This window comes from Anomalospiza imberbis, chromosome 10 (assembly GCF_031753505.1).
Source record: "Anomalospiza imberbis isolate Cuckoo-Finch-1a 21T00152 chromosome 10, ASM3175350v1, whole genome shotgun sequence".
Classification (NCBI taxonomy): Eukaryota; Metazoa; Chordata; class Aves; order Passeriformes; family Viduidae; genus Anomalospiza; species Anomalospiza imberbis.
In genome coordinates, this window is record NC_089690.1 from 19,923,703 (window position 1) to 19,947,444 (window position 23,742).

A 23,742-nucleotide genomic window follows, 5' to 3' on the forward strand; every position below is an offset into this window, starting at 1 on the left:
CTGTCCTGGGGCTCTGAGCCCCAGCTGCTGCAGCCAGCAGGGAAAAGCTGCCACAGGCCAGACTAACAGAGGAACAGAACAGCTGAGTCTGGGATCAGCAGGGCCTGGTCTCCAGGGCGCTGGAACCCAAGCTCAGGATCTCCTCTCTGAGTCAGTGGTGCGGGAAGTGGAGTCAGGTTCCAAGGTCTGTGGCCAGTGGAATACCCTTGAACTCCACAGGGGTCCAGCTTCCCAGCAGTGGGAGGTAGGTGGCTCAGTCCTGCCTGAGCCACCTCCGGGGCCTATGGAATGAGGGAGCCAAGTGAATATTTGACCTTGAGCAATTAGTAACAGCTCACCTGCAGCAGGCAGGGCGTGTTGAGTATTAACCACCAAGAAAGGGTTTAAAGAGGTGACCTGGTCAGACACCCAAATTAAATATATACTATGATTTATTGATGATTATTGGCAAAAATCAAAATGAAAATAACTATTTCTATTGCCAAACAGACCTCCATTAACCAGAGAGTTAACCAGAATTCGTGTTCAGAGTGTCTCCCAGCATGAGCAGCCCCTGCTCACCCTCACAGTGGGATGTTGGCGTGTTTCTTCCAAGGACTGGACTGGGATTTACTGGCCAGCACATCAAGGTCGTGGCAGATGCGTGTGCGGGTGGTCGAAGGCTGGATGATGTCATCAACAAACCCTGCAAAAGATTAAAACAAAAAAACCCTTAACCTGACCAACCATGAAGTGTTTGCCTCCCAGCCTTCTATATCTAGGCTAACCCGTAAGTTAGCAAAATCAAAACAATGGCTGGAATAAATAAGTTCACTAGTTATAAATTAACTACATTTAAAATAGACTGAGAAGGAAACATTCCTGAGTCAATCTTTAAATTTTGAATACAACTTGCCTTTTAGAGCACAGTTACTGCCCCAAAACTGGAAGTAAAAACAGTGGAAAAACTTGGTCCTGAGAGTTCTGGACAACATAATTGAAGTGGGCCCTTTCTTCAGGCCACTGCTTTGCATCTAGGGCAGCATAACAGATTGTCAAACACCTGTGCTATAAAGAAAAAGGCTGAATTTTGAGACACCTTCTACTATGGACACAATTTAAAATGCACTTTGCAGAGCAGTCCCCCACTTTTCACCACACTCTGCATCTGAAGATGTCTCTTGTGTCCAGATGTTGTCCACATGCACAGGCTGTGGTTAAGCATCACCTTTCTAACTCAGACACGACTCTCTTACCTAAATAACTTAATTATTCGCAAAAGGTTTACTCAATAGCACAACTTTATCTCCATGCAATGGCAAACCAAATGGAACACAGTATGGGAGACAACCATACCTCTTATGGCAGCAGGGAAGGGGTTTGCAAACTTATCCACATACTCCTCCTCTGCATTTGCTTCCTTTCCTCTGAAGATGATCTGGACAGCACCCTGGGAACAGAAGGGCTCGGTCAGTGACAGTCCCTCGGGCCATGCCCTCCAGGTGAGGGCATGGGAGCATCACGCCGGCCTGCAGCACCAGGACAGCCCATGGTGCTGCCATGGCACTGGTGCTGCTGGCAGGGCACTGCTGCACCACAGTGAGAAGGGCTGGACTCACCTTGGCTCCCATCACGGCCACCTCAGCTGTGGGCCAGGCGTAATTCACATCTCCTCGTAAGTGCTTGGAGCTCATCACGTCGTAGGCACCCCCGTAGGCCTGTAACACAAACCAGGGCATCCACTCCAGGAGTGGCCTTGCAGCAGCAACAGCCTGCATTGCTCCTGCAGCTTTTTCTAGTCCAGAGACAAGCAGCTAGGGCTGGATTTTGCCTGAAGGAGAGCATGAGCATCTCCACTTTGTGGCAGCAATCTCCTAGGAACAGATACCACTTCAGCCAGAGCCCCAAAAGAGCAAGGAAGGGGGCTGCTGCTGGTAACCAAGCCCATTCTGCAAGGCAGGCAGGAAGGGGTCAGTGTGTATCCAGACCAGCAGGCCTCAACCTGCACCCTGCACATGCACACAAACCAACCAAGCAGTGTGCTTCTGGAAGTTCCTGGCCAGGGAATGCAGCACTCAGGCTCTGCAGTGCTCCACTCTGGAACTGGAAATGCTCCAGACAGCAGTGATGAACAGATACTGCAGGACTGCAGAGCAAACTGCAGTGCAGTCCCTGTCAGGGCAGTACTGAACAGTGCAGCAAGGCTGCAGGATTGAGAAGTACTGCATGGAAATACCCAGAACAATCAGAGAAGGCAAAGGAACAGAAAGTTCTTTTTGATTTTTGCCGTGATAAGCCAAAAGCGTATCAGAAAAACAAGCAGGAGGGGCAGAGGAGCGAGGAGAAGGCTGAGGCCATAAGGTGCCAGCTTATGGCAGTAAGGTGTCAGGTACCTTATGGAGAAAGGAAGATGAGGTAGAGCATAGCAGAAGTCTGGGGAGGAAAAGAAGTCACATGAGTGTTCAACCTGAAGACACAGCAGAAGACAGATGCAGCCAGTGCTGGGTTTGCAGAGGGAGGCTCAGAAGGCAAGACAGGAGAAAGCAGAATTGCTGCAAACAGATGACATGTCCTTAGTGAGACAGGCTGGGTGACATGGGACGAGTACTTGAGTGACGGCATTCCAGAGAGCAAGCAGGGAGCAGAAAGTGGAAGTTCCTGAAGGGTACAGAGACAGGAGGAAGGAAGGAACTGAGGTGGTGGTCTGGGCATAGAAGTGGCCTCTGGCAATGTTACACAAAGAGGTGTTACCAAATGGGACAGAGATGCGACAATGATAGAAAGCACCACTGGGACAGACAGACAAAGCTTGGTTTAACTAAAATTGCCACCAGTGCAAAGAGGAACCCTGGAAGATCGCCATGGAATTTGCCAGCTTACCTTTCTAGTGATGACAGTGATCTTAGGCACAGTTGCCTCTGCAAAGGCAAACAGCAGCTTGGCACCGTGACGTATAATCCCCCCGTACTCCTGAGCCGTGCCTGCAAAGGACAGGGAATTGCTTCACTCCAGGGAATTCACACAACCCATCATCTGTCACCAGGAGCAAACCTGACCACCACCACAGCCATGTTAATACCCTGGAGAAGATCATGCCAGGCAGTGTTCTCTGCAAGATACTGAACAACTCAAAAATCAGAGCAGCAGCTATTTGTATGGAAGGTCACAGAAGCAAAGCTCAGCAGATGGGACCTTCCTAGGAACAAAATACAGTTAGAGCATTTTCAAGACTCCAGATGTGACCAGCAGTAGGAAACAGCCTAGAGTCACTGCTCTGGAACCCTCACCTTCCAAGCCCCCTCTTTCCTACACCACACAAAGCAGCTTGACTACTCTACCATACTGAGGACCTACCCTAGTTGTCCTTTAAGGCAGCCCAGGATGATGGACCTTAAAAGACAGAGCATGAATTCCACAGCAGGTGCTTCTGGAGAATGATCATAGGCAACAAACAGGAATGCAAGCCATCCATGTGACAGGATACCCTTCTGTCCCAAAGACAGGCTCATCTGATTGGACTTGGAATCAGCAATCCCCTGTAATTTATTTTTAGGACTGTGAATTTCATATATAACTCTACAATAACTTCCTAGCAGTTTATTCACCTCCTGACTTTAGCTTTTGGCACATGGAGATGGATTTTCTATGGATTTTTTTTAATGTAAGTAAAACTTCTGTGAGATTGAAGAACTTACTTGGTAGTGTGTTTGCTGGCTTAATATTACTGTTTCCCCTCAGGTGTAAGTTGAGTGAAACTTTCTGCCTACACTTACAAATGTCTGCTCTCAGCTGCAATTTCACTTCTGGTCCTTGCCTTTCCCTGCAGCCAGTGGGACCTGCCAAGCCCACAGACTCTTCCTGCAGCAAGAATCAGAACAGCCAGGGGGATTCATCCCCAAGGAGCAGCCTGAGCCCAGCTGGGACACCCAGCCCAGGCCCAGGAGCTGGGGAGCAGTCCCAGACCTCATTTCTAGGCACAGCCTGTTTCTAATCCACACCTGGAACAGAGCAGGCAGTCACTTCATGCTTCCAGTGTAAGATTGTGCAGGTATTTGAAGTGTTTACACTGCCACCTATGACCAATTAACATAAACTCTTTTCTGGCCACAGATTCAGTCCCAGCCTTGTTCAAAATATGTATTTTTATCCACTTACCGGTTATGAACACCTTAAATGTCATCTCTGTGCACACCTGTGAAAACCAGGGGCTACTCAAGTGTTTGGGTCACTGATGCTGGGAGAGGTTTTGTACACTGCTGTGAGCCAGTGTGACAGGTGCTTTCTCCTTCTGTACGGAACAGCGAGATGGGATGAGGATGTCACCCTCAGAATTTGTTACTTAATCTGAGATTTCTAATGCTAATGGGCTAATCTTGCAAATTCCTAAAACACAACAGTCTTTGGATCATAATCAAACCTCAGGTCTCATCTCTTCAGGTTTGTCTTTTTAACTTTTCTTCCATTTATTTGCTTTCAAACCAACATTTCATTGTGCAGTATCAAGTCAGTACTTTGAATTAGCAATATGGAAATAGTTCTTGGATTCTGAGCAACTGCTCAAATCTGGATTGCTGGAGTGTCTGCTTACACCAAGCCACTGCCTGGACTGTACCAGAGGAGGCGGCTGAGCCTACACTGGGGAGAAAGGAGAGGAACTCCTGGTTAAAATGTGCCAACTCCATTGTGTTAAAGCAGGAACTGGAATGCTGAATAGTCACATTCTGATGCTTTGAGAACTGCAGAGGCCTCAAGGTAAACCATGGTTTATACAACAGTATTAACATTAGATTTGATTGTATAACACTTACAGTCCTCTCTCAACCTGTTCTGTAATGGATCATTTTAATATTACCTGCTCAGAGAGCCTGGGCTGAAAGCAGGCTCATCACAGCCCTTTCCTCACTGATGTACCTCTAAACACAGGCCTTTTCCACTGAGAAGTGTCTTGGAGCATCAAGAGGCACAGATGGGGTCGTGTATAAGCAAATCAGTGCCAGTGAAAAAACACTTTTGCCCCAGAGCTTCACCCTGTCCCCCTACAGAGGCTGGAAAAGGTAATCCATTCTCAGGGATCCTGGGGGCTTTGAATGAGGGGTAGTGGCTGGGTCAGACCTTGCTCTGGTGACCTGCCCCCTGTAGCTGCAGCCCCACCGTGTCTGTCAGCCATGGCACACTGAAGGCGGCCCCCCAGTGTTGGAGTGGCTGAGAGACTGCAAGTTCCAGCTGGGAGGAAGACCCAGGATGGGCCAGAGAAGTCTGACCCTGAGGCAAGCTTCTTTGAACATTGTCCTTTAACCCTACCTTCATCTTGGAGTTTTACATCACTGGAACCTAACAGCTGGTAGCTGTTTTTCTCTCTTCCTTCTTCTTCTAATGCTTTTCTTACAGAATGTGGCACTGAATGGCTTTAAAGGTTTTCTATGTTCAGTGGTCTAAGTCTGTCTTGTGATAAGTGATGTTATGTTGCATTTACTGTTTTGCCAACGTTCCTTCATTTTCTACAGTTTTCCAGTAAACTTCAGCGTTTTGTATCTCTTGAGAGTATTTGGTTGGGATTTTCTCCTTTGTGTCTATTCAGAAGAAAAGAACCTTGGTTTAGCCCTAGGTCAGAGTGACAGGGCTGTAACACCCCCTCTGGACAGCAGGTGCAGCAGGTGGAGAAGGCAGGTTTTCCTGCTGCAGCAGAGCCTGAAGAGCAACACGTGCCAGGATCAGCTGAGGGACTGCAGCAGCTGTGGGTGGAACATCCTCAGGTGGCCCTGGCTGCCACTGCTCCCTTCCCAGAGCCAGCAGTTCCAGCTCTCCCCTCATCCTGTCCCACAGGCTGGGGGACAGCACTGGACTGCCTCCCCTGGCTCAGCACAGCCTGTGCAGGGCCTGCTGCTGCCATACTGCCCAGCAAGAGCTGTGGAGATCAAACATCTAAAAACACAGCTCAGCATTTACCTCAGTATAATACAGCAACCAGTAACTTCACACCACTTCCAACAAGGGCAGCATCTCCAGGGAATGCAGGTCTTTTCCTTGCACAGGTCACAGTCACAGCTTCTGGCAGTAGGACAGAGCTTTCCAGTGCACGGTATCCCCAAGCCTGGCCCTGGCAAACTGGCCATCCCAGTGTCTCTGCCAGGCTGCTGCAGACTGCAGTAGCACCTGACTGTGTGGTGTGTCTCTCTCCTCAGGGAACTCCAGCAAAGCCTTGTGACTCCTGAACACACTGGTTAGTTAGGCACTATTGCATTTTCCTACAGTTTTTTGCACGTTTCACTATCCTTTTGTGATGACTACTGTAGTTAGAATACAGTTTCTGTCCCAAAAAGCAGGATTTTAAAACCTGGTTTAAGTCTACTGTAGCAAAAGTCTTCTCAGAGTTCTGAAAATGGGTTTTTAGCACCAAGACCTCCATGCACCACGTGAACTCTAAGGATAAGGCATACCTGGCAGAAACCCAGGAACATCCACAAACGTGATCAGGGGGATGTTGAAGGCATCACAGAACCGAACAAAGCGGGCTCCTTTCACAGAAGAATTTATGTCTAAGCACCCTGAGGTTAAGAACACAGAAAAAGGGGTTAGCAACTCCAGGATCTGCAACAATTCAAGGTAACTCAAAACCACACTATTTTAGCTGTATTGTCTTCTGAAAACAAAGGAAAAGCTTATCTGTAGATAATGTGGAGATAATCAGCCATGAAGCTTTCCTGGTTTAGGACTGAGATCACAGAAGAAGCTACACTCAAAGGCTCATTTCATTTTTCTGACCCTGTGTGCAAATCCCAAAACATAACAATTTAATTACATACATGTAATTTAAAATATTTTTCAGTAACTGTCTCTTCATTAGTATTTTTCAGATCAGTCATATTGAAAGGTTACAGAGTTCTCCATTAAAAAAACACAAACATTAAACCGTCCAATAATTTTTTGAGAAAGATCAGCATTTCTGGTAGACACACTGTGAAGTGTTTCTGTTTTAATGCCCTTTAGAATGATGTTATGCACAACTATATTAAAACAAATTACATTTTGTATCAAAGCCTCTATATGAAACATTTAAATGAGCTGTTAAAATTTAAAAAGCTAAATGAAGGTGAAATTTATATTAAAACCTTCTGTGTGGTATCGTGATGGTCATATCTTGCAGAGATGAAACACCATACTGGCTCATCTGATTTTCCCAAACAAATAGATACAAGAATTAAAAGCAAGGAGTAAGCCAGAACATTCTGATTGGGGAAGGTCACTTCAGACATTACTGAGTAAGGAGAGAAAGCAAAATCCCTGGATTAAGAAGGGTGATCTTAGCTAGAGCTGCACGTTGTACCTTCAGATCCAAACCATGTGAGGTCAGGAGCCCCACACTTGTGCATGTGCAGGCTTTGCACTGTTCAGCTACAGTGAGTTAACAAAGTCCCCCCACCCTACAGATGAGTTTTAGGGATTGTAGTGCCGTGGAAGGAAGTGTGAGGTTCCCATGCTATCATTAACCCAGTTAATTACAGGCTGCTGCCAAATGAGCGGTGGTCCTCTCCCTGCCCCACCCCCACCTCGTGTGCAGCTGCTGCTCCTCCTCTTGGGCGGGATGCAGCACTGATTTCATTACCTGGGAGCAAGATCACCTGTTGAGCCACTAAAGAAATGGTTTGCAGTTCGTTTCACCGCTCACAGCTGTATTACAGTGAGGTTCAAGACAAAGCAAGCGGTGGAAAAACACAGAATGAGTGGAGGAGCACACAACAAAACAGCTCTGACCTTACACAGCATGCAAAGACAGAGGCAAGGCACTGTTAAGAGTCTCACACTGGACTCTAACCTGAGGCTACTTTGGGCTGGTTGCCCACGATCCCAACGGTCCGTCCGTTCATCCTGGCAAATCCAACCACGATGTTCCTGGCATAGGTTGGCATGATCTCAAAGAATTCCCTCTCATCCACAATCTGCAAAGGGGAGAGGCAGGCAGAGCCAGCATGAGGTCAAACAGAGGTGCATAAATGCCCAGGCAAACACAAACTCAGTTACCTTAGTATTGCACCTTTTAAAACAGTTCAGTACTTGCAGAATTTTGAAGGAAGGAGAGGGAGGGAAAACTTTCAGTCTTTGCAGCCTTCATTGCAATAATTAAGTAGTCCTACAAAAACTACCAAAACTGTCAGTTAAGCATTCCATCAGGGAACACCTTTATGACTGAAGGGAGCCTTTCTTCCTGGCTTAGAACAAAATACAAATCACATGTTAAGAACTTCTTTCTCACATCTTAATTAGCAACAGACTTACAGACCAATTTCCAGTGGTAAAACAGTACTTCCTGGAGCTCAGAAGCTCTCTGTGACACATTCGGTGTAATCTCTCTCTCTTGGCAAGCTCAGAGCCCTTTCCTGGAGCAGCCAGCACAACGCTGCTGCTCGGGGGTCAGTGCTGGGTGTGCCCCAGGGAATGCAGGGAATCCAGTGCCCGGGCAGCATCCACCTGGAACCACACACCCGCCTGGCTGCACTTCCCTGGGGCTGGAGCTCAGTGTGTGCCCTGCCAAGGGACAGTCCTGGTGCAGGAGGCATGATCAGAACGCAGCATGTTCCAGGAGATCAGAATTATGCATGGAGCAGTAGCGACACCTACACATGGCTGCCTGGGCTTCCAGCAGGATTGCCCAGTTCCATCTGTTTATGGCAGCTGTCCCCATACACACTGCAGTGTGCCAGTCATTTCACTAGCCTCAGTCTTAAAAAACTTGTGAAAGATGTAAGCAGTATAAAAGTGGTGGTATTTCTTTCCCAAAATCTGTGGGAGGGCTTGAGGGTTTTCTCCTAATTCACCTAATGATTTTTATTACATGCCACCTTTTAACTTTCATTACACACAGTGCTGAAAATCACAGTGGAAGATTCCAGGGATTAAAAATACCCTGAGCTTGCTTTCACCACTAAAATGAGTCTAAATGCAGCCAGTTGCAAACTTTCTAATTTCAAAAAAAAAAAAAAAAAAAAGAGACATTTATCTTCTTGTACTGCATATGTACATAAGTATCCCTTAGCATAAACAGGGAAGAGTACATCTCTGCATTCTGGGTACTTTATTACTTTTATACAAAAGTGCCAGAATCCAAGACAGAAGCACCAAGGTTCAGGGAGGGGCCAAGCAACAGAACTCACGGGGGGTTCTGACCCCAGAAAGAACTAAATTGCAGTATCCTTCATCTGTAGAGTTGTTTATACAGCATAAGATGTATCCTGAAAACAAATCTTGGGATTCTGTTAAAATATTTTTTCCCCTGCAGTTTTGTTGCCCATTCACAGCTACTGCACAGACAGAAATAGTCACTTATAAAGCCTGAAACAAATAAGTAACAGTAGCTATATCTTCAGTGCCATTCCACGGGTTTCAGTCAATTATTTAAACCCTGAATGTAACATATGCATCTTTAATCTGAACACTGTCAGACTTACAGAGTGTATGATATCCAGCATATCGTAGGCTTTGGCTGACTCACTCGGGACAATGGTGTCCAGCTCGGGAACCAGACGGTCACTGTGGAGAGCAAGTGTGAGCAACACCATTTAAAGACCAAATGAATACCAAGACCAAAAACTCAAGTAAACATTTCCACCTCTCAGAAACTTCAGAAACCTCCTCAAATATGGGGAAAGAACGGGTTCTCTTAATCTCGAGCAGCCTCCTGCAGGAGGAGACCCGTGTTGCACGGGCCCCGGCGCTTAGGAAGCGCAGAGCAGCACGGCCCAGCGCGGCTGTGCGGAGGCGGCCGGGCTGCAGGGGGCACTGCCGGCTCACGGGACAGACGGGTGTGGCTGGCGCCTTCCGTTTCAGCTTTCATCTCTTTCAGCGTCTCTGCTGCCTTACTGACTCTGAACTTCGTATTAAGTGTTAGTAAATTCTCTTCACAGGGTAGTTAGACAAAACAATCCTTTTCCAGCTTGAGAACCAAGGACAACTGTTGCAGCCTCAGTCCCAAAAAAGCATAAACAATGGCAAATCGAGCAGAGCAAAGCAGGAGATGGGACTTCATAACCTGCAGCTGTAGTTGGACAATTGACCCCAGTATGTAAATGACCAAAACTTATAGAAGTGAAAACTCGTGACTGGTCGTCCACCTTGGGCAGAGCCACAGCCAGGCTCTTGTACTGCCCAAGGTGTATCCTTTAAAAGCCTTTTAATAAATACCTACTTTATTCCTTGAACTCTGTCTAGCCTCTGTTCTGGGTCAGCCTCTCAAGGCATCATGGAGACACAGCCGAGAGGCTGCCAGGCTGCAGGGCACACGGGGGCTGGTGGCAGGACCACCCATCAGCTCGGGGGCGGTGGCAGCAGAGCCCTGTCCCTACAGAGCCCCCTCCCAGGGCGGCCCGAGGCTCCCTGTCACACAGCAGGGCCCCAGGAACCGCACACTCACCCGGCCCTGCCCGTATGGCACCCGGAGGAAACCTTTCCGTGCAGGAAACCTTTCCGTGCTCATTCCCCACCCCAAACAAGCAGGGGGTGGGGAAAACATATCCACACTGTGTCTTCCCTTCACAGCCGTGTTTAAAGACACTTTCCCGTGACACATTTTCCCGTGGAGTTTTCCTGTAACACACATCCTGCCATGCCATCGGCAGTGACAGGATCAGCTCCCCCGCTTTGATCACATTACCCTCATTAGGGACCCACTGGGTCTGAGGATTCCGTGCAGGGGTGTCAATTTTTATGAGTCACCACTGAGAAGGCTTCAGGGAGTATTGTATTTGTGCTATTGCATAAAAATAGTAATCTCTGTAACAAATGGTGTTTTTCCATGGGAGTTCTTACTGAATTAATATTTTAACAATGCCATGATTTAGTACTTTTTGAACAAGACAACACAAGGCTCTAGACACACAATTCAAAACTGAAGAAAGTGATGTGAAGTTTGACAAAATCAGACAAAGTTCGAAGTGCAGCCCCGTGGCTGTCTCTGCTCCCTCAGACACACGGGACGAGGGAGGCACAGCCCCTCGCAGGGAAGGGAAGTGACACAGCTATTCATAGAACAAACCTGGCAGCAACACTTCAAGTGCTTTTTCCATACAAATGTTGCATACAAACGCTTCCATAAAATGATATAATGGAACCTTAATCTAAAGAAGTTAAACTTGTTTTTACTAAGCCCCAAGATAAAAACGATTCTAAACTTTCTTGTCAGTAAAATAGATACAGATGTGCTCCAAGGTCTATCCTGTGACCTGTGGTACCCAAAGGATAGAAGTGAAAAATTAAATTATTGCTCCCATAAATTCACAGTGCTGAAGGAATTTTAACAGCATTAAAATAGCCATCAGCAAAATGAAGGCATTATCCAGGATACCATGTTTGAAAATCTCATTCCAACACCTACAGACACAGGACATCTGGAGCTTGCTGCTGCACTCACTGGGCTTCAGAGGTGTTTCTCACAGATCCCACTCAGTGGGACAGAACTGCTGCTCCTTGTTAAAGCCTGTGACAGCTGGAGACACCCTCACCAGATGGACACTGGGCTTCATTCAATGCAGAAGTGAAACTGCACTTGGTTATTGCCAACAGTTGGCAATAACCTCCTCCAGAAGTTTGTAGAGACACAGAGAGAGAGGTAAAATCCCACCTTGTCACAGAGCAAATGCAATGTATCGGACACCTCCCAAAGGCAGTGGACATGTCACCAGGGACAACTGGATACTGCAAGAATCCTGCAAGTCCTTGGAACCCAGGCCACCGACAACACACACTCACCAACACAAGCTTCAGCAGCCAAGGCTGGCATTTTTCAACATCAAAAAGAACTTACCTAAACAGAGAGAAAAACAAACCAACAAAATCAACTCCCAACAGCCCCAGGACTTCACAATAAAAGCACAAGTAGGTTACATTTAATTTGCATCATTTGTGGCAATTTTTTGTGTGGTGAAAACAACGCAGTAAGAAAGCAATTACTCTAGAGGAACAGACTGGGACTGGAGCAGCTGTAAGGATCAAACACATCAATCCCAAGCAGAAGGAATCTATTAAGATGTCAGTATGTCCAGATGAAAGAATACCAATCTGTGCATTAGGTCCATAAATGGGACAACTATTGGAGATGCTGCTATAAAACCCAATAAATTTAACAAATAGATCTGCCTTCACGTGTATAAAGGCTACTAAATTGAAGTTCTTAATACAAATTGCATTATTATATCTCATGCCTTGTAAAAGATTATTTCTTTTTTTCTTAAGGGAGACAAATATCTTATACTTTAGTAGCTACAACCTGACTGCTTCTCACAAATAAACTGCCTGTTATAGATTGATTTAAAAAATGGACTGTTGCTCCTATAGTGAAATTAAAATACCAAAATCAGGTCTGTAGAGATCAATAATCCCAATACAACTAGTTGAATGCTTACAAAGATCATGATAACCTCAGAGATAATCCCCCAACTCAGCAAATAATACAAGATATCTCCTTTGGTTTTGTCACTATCCAACCAGAGCACTCAAGAACAGAACCAGACCGGTAGAGTTTAATGAACTCCTAAAGATCAACACCTACCTCAGAAAAATTTAGTACTAGTAATTAATTGACCTGTCTGGCCATTCTCCAAAAGAAAATGGCTTTTTTTTTTTTTTTAAGTGAGAAATGTATCTCAGGGACCAGCGCAGTGATCTGTAAAATCAATCCAAAAGCACCTCCCCAAACAAACTGTTACACAGACACTGAAAAGCACAGCGAGGGATGAAGAGAAAATAACCTTCAAGACTCACATGTTAAAATCCTCACACATGAAGAGCCCCAAGACCTATCACACACGTGAGGAGCTGAAAGGAACATATTCAGGCACCACTCCCATGCAAAAGAGTGCAACAGCCTCTTGAGGGTTCCTTAGGGAAAGGGCTGAATTTCAAGTGCAACTGGAGCTTGGGTCAAAATGCTTTTACTCCACTGATATTCTCTGCCTTTACTCCTAGCAAGGCTCTCTGCTCAGTGTCCCATGCTGTCCCTCTGGCTGTCTCTCAGCTCCTGGAAAAATTCCCTGACAAAAGTCCAGACAGTTGCCATTTTTCCCCTCTTGAAATGACTCAAGTTCTTCTTGTATTATGTTGCCAACTCCACAATGAGCCCGAGACAAGTACGTAACACACAAAGCTTTCTGCCTCCTTGTTGCCTGCCCATTTCTAACCCTTCAGAGCAGAACTCATCCAACAGACACAGCTGACAGAACACGGCAAGTTCTCCCCACTGCCACTCACTGTGCTATTTCCTACCTCTCTCACTTGTTCCAAGGGACTGGGCAGCCCACCTGGACAGAGATTGCTTTTCCCCACATTCTGCACACAGCCTGGACAACAGTCCTTTCAGAAAACAGAATTAAACCTAACAGCGAACACACACATGTTGGAACACTCCCCATGTTCACATAGCAGAACGCAGAATTATCTGCCAAGATCCCGGGCTCAGAACACCCATGTCTCTGTGCCCCTTAAGCCAGAGAAGCCAGGAAATGCAGTGCTCAGAGAGCACTGAGCTCAGCCAGGCTCCCCTTACCTGGGATCATGGCACTCGCAGACTGGAGCGGGATCCCGGTTGCTCAGGGGTAAATAATTAAAGAACTCTCGGAGGTTCAGCAGAGCATCGATGTCGTTCTCAAAGGCTCTGTGTGCAACTCCTGCACAGACACAGCAAAACAGGTATGGAAATCATTGTGCAAGCTTTCCTTTCCAAACGCATACCAATAAAGATAGAAACAAGCCACAACAGGACTCTGAACTTGAGCTATTAACAATCAGGAGTCTTAAGCCACCAAATCTGACCAGCTAAAGATATCTAGAAAACATGTGCTGTGTCATACTTCCTCCAGAACAGGTCTGGATCGTTGACCTCATATTTAAAATAATGTGAAGTGGTTTATCAGCTGGCACAAGCCCTACCTGAACCCCAGCCTTCTGGAACTCTGATCAGGTTACTGTGCTGCACCCAAGTGTTGAACTACAAGTGCTTTTTATAAAAGGGCTGGATCTGGGCAGCATCTGCGTGTGTGGTTTTAGTTCATCATCAGCTTAGTTCACACAGAATTTGAGATTCCAGAGTCATTTGAGTCTTGAGAAGATTCATGACTCACAGACGTTTTCGCAGAGGGGAAAAAAGGGAAGAAGTGCTTCAGCTCACACTGCCACTTGGTTTATAGTTAAGCAGTTCAATCAATCACATTAGTGAGCAAACAAGGGACTGTTGAGAATCTCTCAACCCATGCAAATGTCTGGACAACAAACAAAAAAACCCCACCCCAGGGTGACTTCACTAAGCCCTACTCCCTGACAGTCTTCCCACTTCTAGCATCTTTTGTGGGTTTGCTACTTTCTCTTCTAAATCCCAGAACTCTCCCACATTCCCTCCTTTGTGTTCTGGTTCTGAAGAGGAGCTGCAGGAAAGCAGAGTCAGAGTCAGATCCTGTGCTTAGGCAGAGCTTTGTCCCTTCGACTCATGGGCACTGGCCAATGGGCTGTTTAGCCAGAACTACTCTCATTTTCTTTGAGCACAGTAAGCACGTTCAGCAAAGCCCCCAGCTCTCACCAGACACTGTAGTGTGTGTCTTTGCACCCCCGAGCTGCTCCTGGGTGACATCTTCATTGGTGACAGACTTCACCACGTCAGGCCCGGTGATGAATAGGTAGGATGTGTCCTGGGGGAAGGGGAACAGCAGAAACAGTGAGTGCCATTGCCAAGCTGCAAAAGCACCTAAAGAACAGCCACAGCCTCTAGAGACTTCCCCTAAAAATAGAAGGGGGACAAATTTCTTAAAAGGGCTGCATTGCATTAAAAATCCACTGAAAATGCAATTGTCCACAAGTTATTTGGCAAAGTTTTTCCTTAACTTTTCATGCAAAATAAAAATCCAAAGCAGGAGATCATCTTGGAAAATACCCATTCCCATGTGTGTGATCAACGTCACCAGCAGCAGCTCAGGACAAACCCTTACCTTCACCATGAATGTGAAATCAGTTAAGGCAGGAGAATACACGGCTCCACCAGCACAAGGACCCATGATGAGGGAGATTTGGGGAATGACACCAGAACACAAAACATTTCTCTGAAAAAGGAAAAAAAAAAAAAACCAAACTGGTTTTACCAAAGAAGTGTGTCTTTAAATCTGTGCCCAGATTCTGCAAAAATTCACCATCACAAACAGGACTGTTTTATCTACTGGCAGACAAATATCTGGAGAGAATATCTTGATGGAAATTGAACCAAAACAGGTTTGTTATTTCTGTTCCCATACAGCTGATTCCCTATACCATGCAACGACTGCAAAGGAGCTAATGTGAGCCACCTCAACAGACGCTGCCAGGGCAAAAACTGCACCAAGCCTGGATGGGAAGGAGTGGATGTCCCTGACATTTCAACGTGACGGTAGACTGTATTCAGAGGTAGAAGTAAACTTACTGACCAGCTGGGGAGGGATTTTTTTAAAATCATGTTTCTGCACTGGCTTGAGTTTTACACAAAGGTGAATGGTTGCCGTCCACCATGTTGTCCAAAAAACCACTTACACCGCTTGTTGCTCAACTGGGTCACAACAACTTCTGTAACTGTTCCTCCCAGACTGCACCACCCCAAAACCTGTCACCATCTGACTGACCTAACATCCCACCTGCTCTCCTACTGAAAGGACAGTGTTCTGTGCATGCAATTTGATGCAAAGTATTTTAGCAGCATACAAAAGAATGTCATTTCTGTGAAAAAATGAGCAGCAGTGTGCCTAGGGGGAAAATTCTTGTATTAACCACAAAAATCCTCTAGGACATAAAGCCTACACCAGAACAATCAACATTGGACATACCCATTCTCACTACACATTGGATCCCAGAGCTTTGCAGAGCTCAGCATGGCTCTTCTTTAAGACATGGGTACATTTGCCCAAATCCAAGAAAAGAACCAAGGTCCGAGTCTGTTTTATCCATTGGCTGAAACAGAACAATAACCTTAACATTTGCTTACAAACACCCACTTGCATGTTTTTCCCACCTTTGAGGATGTCAAACTCCCTGTCCATCCAGCAGTCAACTCACCAAAAATATGTCTGCATAGCCTGCCAAGGACTCCACTCCCTCCTGGATACGGGCTCCTCCAGAGTCATTCAGCCCAATCACGGGTGCTCCAACCATGGCAGCTTGATCCATGATCTAGTGATGAACACAAACGCCTCAGTATTGACCCAGCTAAGCTGAACCCCAAAAAACGTCTGCCTTCCCAGCTGGGCATCTCCACACTCAGCACTGGATTTGGATAACGCAGTGTGAGTGACACAGTCACAGGAGAGGAGCCTGTGCAGTTTACGGGGCCTCAACTGCACCTCAAACATGCCCTCAGATCGGTCTCATCTACCTTTCAAAGTTTGTTGCAGCGGAGGCTGTGGAATCTCTCTAAGCTGTATATTCTAATGCTTGATTAGCCTTTTTAGAATTTCTTTGGGAGGAATAAATTACATCTTTCCTCCAGAAACTCAGACATTGCATTTGTCTTGGTACACAGCAGTGAGGGAGAGCAGTTGGGTATTCTTGGCCTTTACTTCTGAGAACATTCAAGTACCTCAAATCTCTCTTCAGTCTTCATATTGCTCTTCATGTTTCTAGGCTAAGCACCATCAATTCAGTCCCACATCCTTTTTCTAGGGTTCTGATCATTTTGGTTACTTGCCTCAAGATCATACACAATACTATAACAGAGCCTTAAGTAGGAGGACTGAATTCTTTACATTCCTTGCACAAAATATTCCTGATTATTGAATTCCAGTAAAATGTCTGCCATTTTCATAACACTACAGCACTGGCACGTTATGTTAACAACTGTTTTAACATCAAGTTCTGCTTTAGCTCCTAAATAATGTTTGTAAAACATCAGTTAATCCCCATTTTGAATTTTGAAGTTGCTTTTTCCGGCCCATTCAATCATTGTAATAAAATTATTTCAGACAATCTTTAACTTGCTGAGTAATTTACAATTCCAGTCCCATCTTTCAGAGTGCTTGTAGCATCAACCTTGAATTTTATATTGCCTAGAAACACAGAAACTACACTTGGTGCCACTCAAGTCAGTGGTATCTCAGGAGACCCAAAACTCCAGCCTAAACACGACCTCTGTACAGCCCTAGAATTCAGTGACACACTCTGCTGTTTTCCAGGGACCTATACATGGACTTTCTTTCCCAAGGCTCTTCCAAGTTCTTCTAAAACACATATCAAAGACTGAGCCCCAAAGCAACTAATGCCCCCAGAGCCTTCCAGCTTTGGAGCCCACCAAGAACAGCACCAGCCAGGAAGGACCCACATTTTCTCTAGCTCTGATCAGACCCTGCTGCTTTAGAAAGAAGAGATCAAAGAAAACCCAGCAGAAAGCATCCCATCATTCCAGTAGCATTCCATCCCTCCCCAGTACAGACACCACAAAGCTCCAGTGTGAAAGGGTAATTCAAGTCCTTCCCAGTATCAAGACCTGATAAAAGCAAATAGTTGTTACCTAGCCCAAAGTCTTCATGTTTTCTAGTTTTATGCCCACACACTCCTGAGGAGCCTATGCCAAAGAGTAGTTATTTCCACAGCATAAAAGGCCTTGTGCAACAAAAACCTTGGTTTTGATTCCATGGCAAGAAAATTCAGGAAGATTTCCCAGTTCACACCACTCAACACTCATGCATGAAAGAGTTCTTGTCTCCCCGGTCCTGGGATTCAAAAACTCTTCTAGCAAGACAAGCAGACAAATAGGAATAAATAGCCACAAGTGTCTGATAAGAGAAACTCTCAGGGTCAAGCTGACCTCCAAGTTGTAAAACTGTTTATCTTCAGGCTGTTTACTTGTTACATTTTCTTTTTTTAATATTACACACTTCCACAGCACACTGTTTAGAGAAAAAAGTGAATTCTCCAAATTCATTCCTCTTTTCTCCAGTGGACAATGAGCAGTTAATTTATGTTTGTACTTGCAAGTCCATCATCCTTTGCAGTAGAGTAGAAGACACAGCTTAATATAACAAAGTGTGCATTACCTGGAAATGCTCACTCACACTCAAAAAGTTTCCAGAGGCACCAGTCTCAGGAATGGCACACATCAGAGCCCACCAAAGTCAGTCACCAAGCATTTTCTCCAAAGTCATTATCACAACAGACTGAAAAAAGAATGCTGACAATTTTTTTGGTTTTCTTCTGTGCCATATTACCTTGCAGATCTTCTGGGCATGAGCTCCAGATAAACTGCCTCCAAATACAGTAAAATCCTGAAAGTAAAGCAAATTTTCAGATTAGGGAAAGAATAATTTCAGTAAAATGTTGTCAACTTTTGCTAGTAAATAATATAAACCTACAGTGCTCTATATTTGTTATGCTGCTGCAAAACAACCGACTCCCTCAGTGCAGCCTGCAGATGATCCCAGCCTCCTTTACAAGGAGGAAATACAAACCTGGACACACATCACCATTCCAGACGTATGAGTTATGTCCAAGGGGTGCTGTAGGGACTATGTCAGCCAAAATGCCTAAGCAGAAAAATCTCTAACAGGCCCTAGGACTGATCCAGAAGAAAAAGAGGATATTGACACCTACTGGCACAAACAGAGCCAGCTCCTGGGGAGTAGCATCTCAGGAGGCAGCTCAATTTGGAGGGAAAAAGTTTTTTAAATATAAAGAGAGAGGGGTGTATCATGGAGGGGCACGCTTAAATTCTAGTAATACAAAAACTGTCCCCTACTTGTGTTCGAAAATGAGGGTCTGTGTTTGGCTCCTCTCCACACGTTCAGGCCCGTGTAACAGTGTTTTTCCTTGGAAGGAGCACACATCCAAGACAAAAAAGGCAGAGTGTACGCCTTGCTCCAAGGTAACACAGCAACAGCCACTTTGGCCATGACAGCAAGTGGAACAAAGGCTACTGTGTGGCCCAGAACAGAGCAGCACTTAGTAATGATCTGAAATAAAGCCTTTCTTTCACAGTGAGTGACCAAGATAAGACTCCACCTAAGATGTTTTGTCTGAAATACTTTTATTTTAATATAAAAAATGTATTTTAACATAAAAAGTATGGTTTATCTATTTATATGCTCTCTATCACATGCTTTTTTGCTTCTTGTCTGAGGGTGCCCTGCTTCCTCCCACAGGTACATTGCTACATGGCCACGCTGAATTATTGTGAGCTTATCCTTTGAAATATGTTCACACTACTTAAGAACAAGTAAAACTTTACCTGACTGAAAACATAAGCTAGTCTCCCATTAATCCGTCCACGGCCTGTCACCACACTGTCACCAGGATACTGCATTAAAAACAGATAAAATCACTGAAAATAACAGACAGAAAAATCAAAGCAACTGTGATGCTCACTAAAATTTCCGCAAACTCCTACTAAGACAAAGCAAAGACTGATTTCCTGGGAAGTCTCATCTTCTATGTCTGCAGTGGGGGCTCCACAAAGATTCTCCCCAGAAAAGGAAAACTAGTGGTAATATCACATATTCATTATGCATTAGAGTAAAGATTAGTGAACTTAGCAGTTTCCCTTCAAGTTTAGCACATTACATTACATTAGTAGAGGCAAATCATGCGTTCAGAGATAGGACAGGATGCACCATTTATCAGGACTAGCTGATGTTTTTGAAAGAATGGACACAGTGCACAAACCTCTGAGATGTTGATACAGGACAAAAAATAACCCTGGGCAGGTCCAAAAATATAATTACAGTCACCTCAAATGCTTGAGCTTGCCATGTCCCATTTTTTTACCCTGTAAATAAGGGAAGAAAGAACTTCTTGCCAAGGAAATGGAGCCTGTGAGTCTTAAAATGTGCTTCATCTATATTGTATCACTTTCTAGTAAAGAAAATACATAGAAGTCTTTCAAGACAACAGTAGGAAAGGAACTTTACTGGGCTGTCAGTAAAAAAGGGAATTTCAGGCACTGAAGTGCTTTTTGTTGTTTGGTGAAAAAGGGAAGTGCGTGGTGCAGGGCCCACAGTAAGGACCATTTATGCCCAGGTGGTCTTTTATCAGGAAGGTCACACCTGTCTGGTGCCTCTTCTCAGGCTGCACAACAGCACTGCTCTCAGCCCCTGGCACACAGAACAGCAGCACACACCTGTACTTCAGCCCCTGCCACATTCAGGTGACTCCCAAAAGCCCCAGCAGCCCACAGAGCAGCCTGGATGTGAGCACAAGTCCTAGCCTACCCTCAGAAAGTTCCAAGGACTCTGAGAAATTCAATGCTAAACTAATATTCCAGCTCAGTGGCCACAGTTAGGTCATCTGTTGTGAAACTGTGCTCTGTAAACATAATCTGCAGCTCACTGAAGGGTAAAATCTGAAGCACAAGGGAAAAAATTAACCCTCTTGTCACACTCAGGACTCTGCTGCTCCTCTTATTTTCAGAAACAGCAATTTGTTATCAACAGTGTGAGATGCAGCATGGAGTAACTCAAGGAGAGGCAACAGAGGCAGTTATTTGAGTTTGCTGGGGAACAGAGTAAAAAAAATAGAGGAAAAAAGATGATTGCTCTGCTATCCCCTGACTGGGGAGGAGGTCTAACACAACATCCTTCCCAGCACCAAGAGTCATCAGCCTCTCCTCCAACACCACAAACAAACCTTCACCTTTGCCATTCCCAGCACCCCTGCTGGAACCCTGCTGTCCCCTCCCTCATCCACAGGCTGAAGGACTGAAACCCAGTGAACTGGTTTAAGAGCCGCACCAACAGAAGTTGTAGTCACTGTGTGCAGCACAGAGCACACGCAGAGCAGCTCCTCACCCTACACCAACAACCCACAGCAAACAGCCTTTGGCTACAGGAAGATTCTCAGTGAACAGGCACATCAGCACCAGCCACTGACATCCCAGCAGCTCACTGGTGCCTTCTACCAAACCACAGCAGAACACTTTTCCCAGGCAGAACATTATCAGGCATCAACATTATGGTGAGAGACTTTGGGGAGCCACAGATTTTCCCTGTCTACGTGGAACTCCCTCTACCATGCTGGTTTAGGATACATGACCACACACCTAGAAAGTGCCTTAGCAAGCAGGGTGCAAATGGCTAACAAAGCAGTACAAATGCTGGGACTCCTAAACATCCAGATCAGATTGTAAAGCCCTCAAGGATGTTATGACTGTAGTTTGGCAGGCATAATTACAGGTCTGAGTTGTTTCATCCAGTAACTCTAATCCTATCTGTAGGGAAGCAGAAGTATCTACCTTGATTTGTTCCTTGTATCTGATCTGACTGACAAAATTGCACCAACAAAGCTCTGCAGCCTCCTCTACTGTTTAAAATGCAAATCTAAGACAATTCCCAGGAAGCTATTTGAACCAAATAGATGACCTTATAAAAAAAGGTATCAAGTTTAGACAACAGAAAACGCTGTAAGCTGTTAAATGGAAACAGAGTAGTAAGAGCAAACTTACAAAACAAATTAATACATAAAAAGAAAACAAATAGTAAAAATCACGTGTGAATAGAAGAGCCCATTTTCAACCAGTGGGCTGGCTGCACAGCAGAGGACTCTGAAACAAGAGTTATATGACATAAAACTACCTTATTCTTGCTAGAGTCCATCCCAAAGTCAGTACATCTGTGTTCCACAAACATGTCATATTCATCAAAACTGTCAGGGTCCAACAGCAGCAGAATTCGTTCCCTTGCTGTCAGCTTTCCCTGAAACAGAGCAAGCAACAATTAACAGAGCCATCAGGTGATTGTGGCTGTTTGCTGACCCCCAGCAGATGCAGTTTAATCAAGCAAAACCTCACCTGATCTGCTACACAGGGTCCATTAAGCAACTGCAGGCCCCTAAAGCTGGAAACAGCCTGTGCAGTGATTATCCTCCTCAAAAACAAACCTAATGCAAGCCAGACTCTGAAAAGAAGGCTGACTGTTGGAGCAGCACTACCACAGAGAAAGGAAACAGTCTCAGAGACTTTTCAACAGAACATAAATGCATCACAGCTATTTCTGCCTACACATTTAAATGCTGCTACTAAGGCCTTTTTTCTATTCTTAACCAGGGAACCCTTCCATAGCTAGACCAGTCCTCCCCAACAGCCCAGGGTTCAATTCATCACACTCAAATATTACTTGATTGCAGTAAATAAGAGGGAAGAGGAAGTGTGATCCCCAGCCTGCAGGGATTTCTTGACAAAATCCTTCTGTTTTTTTCCCTGCTGGACACTATTACAGGCAAAAGTAGGGTAAGGGCCAAGAACAAAATCAATTGACCAGATATACATGTTGCTTGCTCATTGTTATGTAGTCAAAAATGACTGCGAAGTTATTTCTATCTTAACCTACCAAACAAATCTGTTCTTTCCAACCACAATGTAAGCATCTGTCTGCAAAGGGCAGGGCACCTGGGTTGTCTCCTTTAGAGGATGATGTGACCCTGCATCAACAGGACATTATTACACAGCTCAGCTTCTACAAAATATCTGACCAGTAGGCCAAAACGCTCATGAAAAGCAGCAAATGCAGGAAAGCCTAACATAAGCCAAAGTTTTAGTTTCTATAAAACGTAAACTGAGTTCGAGGCCCTAGACAGGCAGAAGTGCTTGTATATGGATGTGTCAGTGTCCTGAATGTAACTCAGCCAGACTGAACTCTCTTCAGGTGTTGTATAACTGGGGAGGGACACAGCTGACAGACAGACTGCTCACTGAGGGAGCCTTCATGGGAATCGCCATTCCCACCTCCTTGATGCCTACAAACCACCTGACACCTTGCAGCACACTGAAAAGGGGTCCCAGCAAGAAGCAAATAAACAGAAACAGGAAACCTCTGCTGTCACCCCCATCAGCACTGCCTACATTCTGAACGACAGAGGCAGGAGACTGAAAACCCACCTGCTGTCATCCCTCCCACCTGTCTTTTCCTCTGCCTTATCTCCACTCTTCCAACTCTTCGCTCTCATCTCAGAGATCAGCTTAAACTTGCAACAGCGGTGTGAAGATGAAGCTGTTGCTCAGAAGTGTTAAGCAACCTAGAACTGACTTACCATACACTGACAGGCAGAAGCTGCAACTTCTGTCTACACTACCTCTCATACATATTGCAGCCAACCTCGGTGACCACTCGGAGGTAAAGGAATTAGTAAAGCAATTGTTCTTTTTTCTACCTAGAGTAACAGGCAGTGCAGTCTTAAGCGCTGCTTGAGGAAGGCTTTCCGCAAAGGGGAGTCTGCAGGTGCCACGCGAACCCGCGAGTCCCCAGAGCCGAGCAGAGCCCCGCCGTGCACGGCCTGCCCTCCCCGGCGAGCGTGCTCCCGGCGGCAGCGGGACGGGGCTTTGTCCCCGGCGGCCGCCTTTGCTGAGCTCACCCGCTTGTGCTGGGCGTCGATGCGGGCCTGGCCGCCGCCGAGCAGCGCGGCGCGGCGCTTCTCCTCGATGCGCTGGGGCACGGCGGCCGGGCCAGTCCCCGAGGCGGCGCGGCCGCGGCACAGCCCCAGCGCCCGCCGCAGCACCCGCACGGCCGCCATGTCCCGGCGCTGCGCCTGCGCGCCCGCCCCGGCCCCGGCCCCGGCCCGGCCCCGCACCGCCGCCCGCGTGTCCCGACTGTGGCCGAGCGGTGCGGGGCACACGGCTCCGGGAGGCCCGGGCAGGGCCGCTGCCCGAGCCCAGCCCTCCGCGGCCGGATTGTTCATCGCTGCTGCCTGTGCGCAGAGAACAGCGGGAAAATGCATCAGCTTTTCCCCCTTTCCTGCGTGGAGGAGACATCTGTGGCGCTTCAGAAGTGGGGAAGGCGAGCAGAGGTGCCA

At 46.1% G+C, this 23,742-nt stretch overlaps 1 protein-coding gene across 2 annotated transcripts; it reads right to left on the bottom strand.

Moving 5' to 3' along the window:
• Positions 1–413: 413 nt before the first annotated feature.
• Positions 414–23,643, bottom strand: PCCB (propionyl-CoA carboxylase subunit beta). Of its 2 annotated transcripts, XM_068201098.1 has the most exons (16): positions 23,026–23,051; positions 21,746–21,881; positions 21,531–21,650; positions 19,193–19,261; positions 18,177–18,233; positions 16,033–16,146; positions 14,943–15,053; positions 14,537–14,645; positions 13,511–13,631; positions 9,423–9,504; positions 7,793–7,916; positions 6,417–6,524; positions 2,860–2,960; positions 1,599–1,697; positions 1,336–1,429; positions 414–685 (listed from the first exon to the last, which is right to left on the bottom strand). In XM_068201098.1, the coding sequence occupies exons 1-16, from the start codon at positions 23,034–23,036 to the stop codon at positions 564–566; spliced, it is 1,578 nt and encodes a 525-aa protein (XP_068057199.1). In that variant the 5' UTR covers positions 23,037–23,051; the 3' UTR covers positions 414–563. The 2 variants fall into 2 exon arrangements, with proteins under 2 accessions (XP_068057199.1, XP_068057198.1); XM_068201097.1 differs by lacking the exons at positions 21,746–21,881; positions 23,026–23,051 and adding an exon at positions 23,305–23,643.
• Positions 23,644–23,742: the final 99 nt, after the last annotated feature.

Bases quoted from the DNA above. Each gene is read 5' to 3' on its own strand.
- PCCB (XM_068201097.1), bottom strand. From the start codon at position 23,628: ATGAACAATCCGGCCGCGGAGGGCTGGGCTCGGGCAGCGGCCCTGCCC. The intron at 21,651-23,304 runs GTGAGCTCAGCA...GCTCTGTTTCAG, and splicing joins TCGACGCCCAGCACAAGCGG to GGAAAGCTGACAGCAAGGGA. The intron at 9,505-13,510 runs GTAAGGGGAGCC...TGCTCTCCACAG, and splicing joins TGCGAGTGCCATGATCCCAG to TGACCGTCTGGTTCCCGAGC.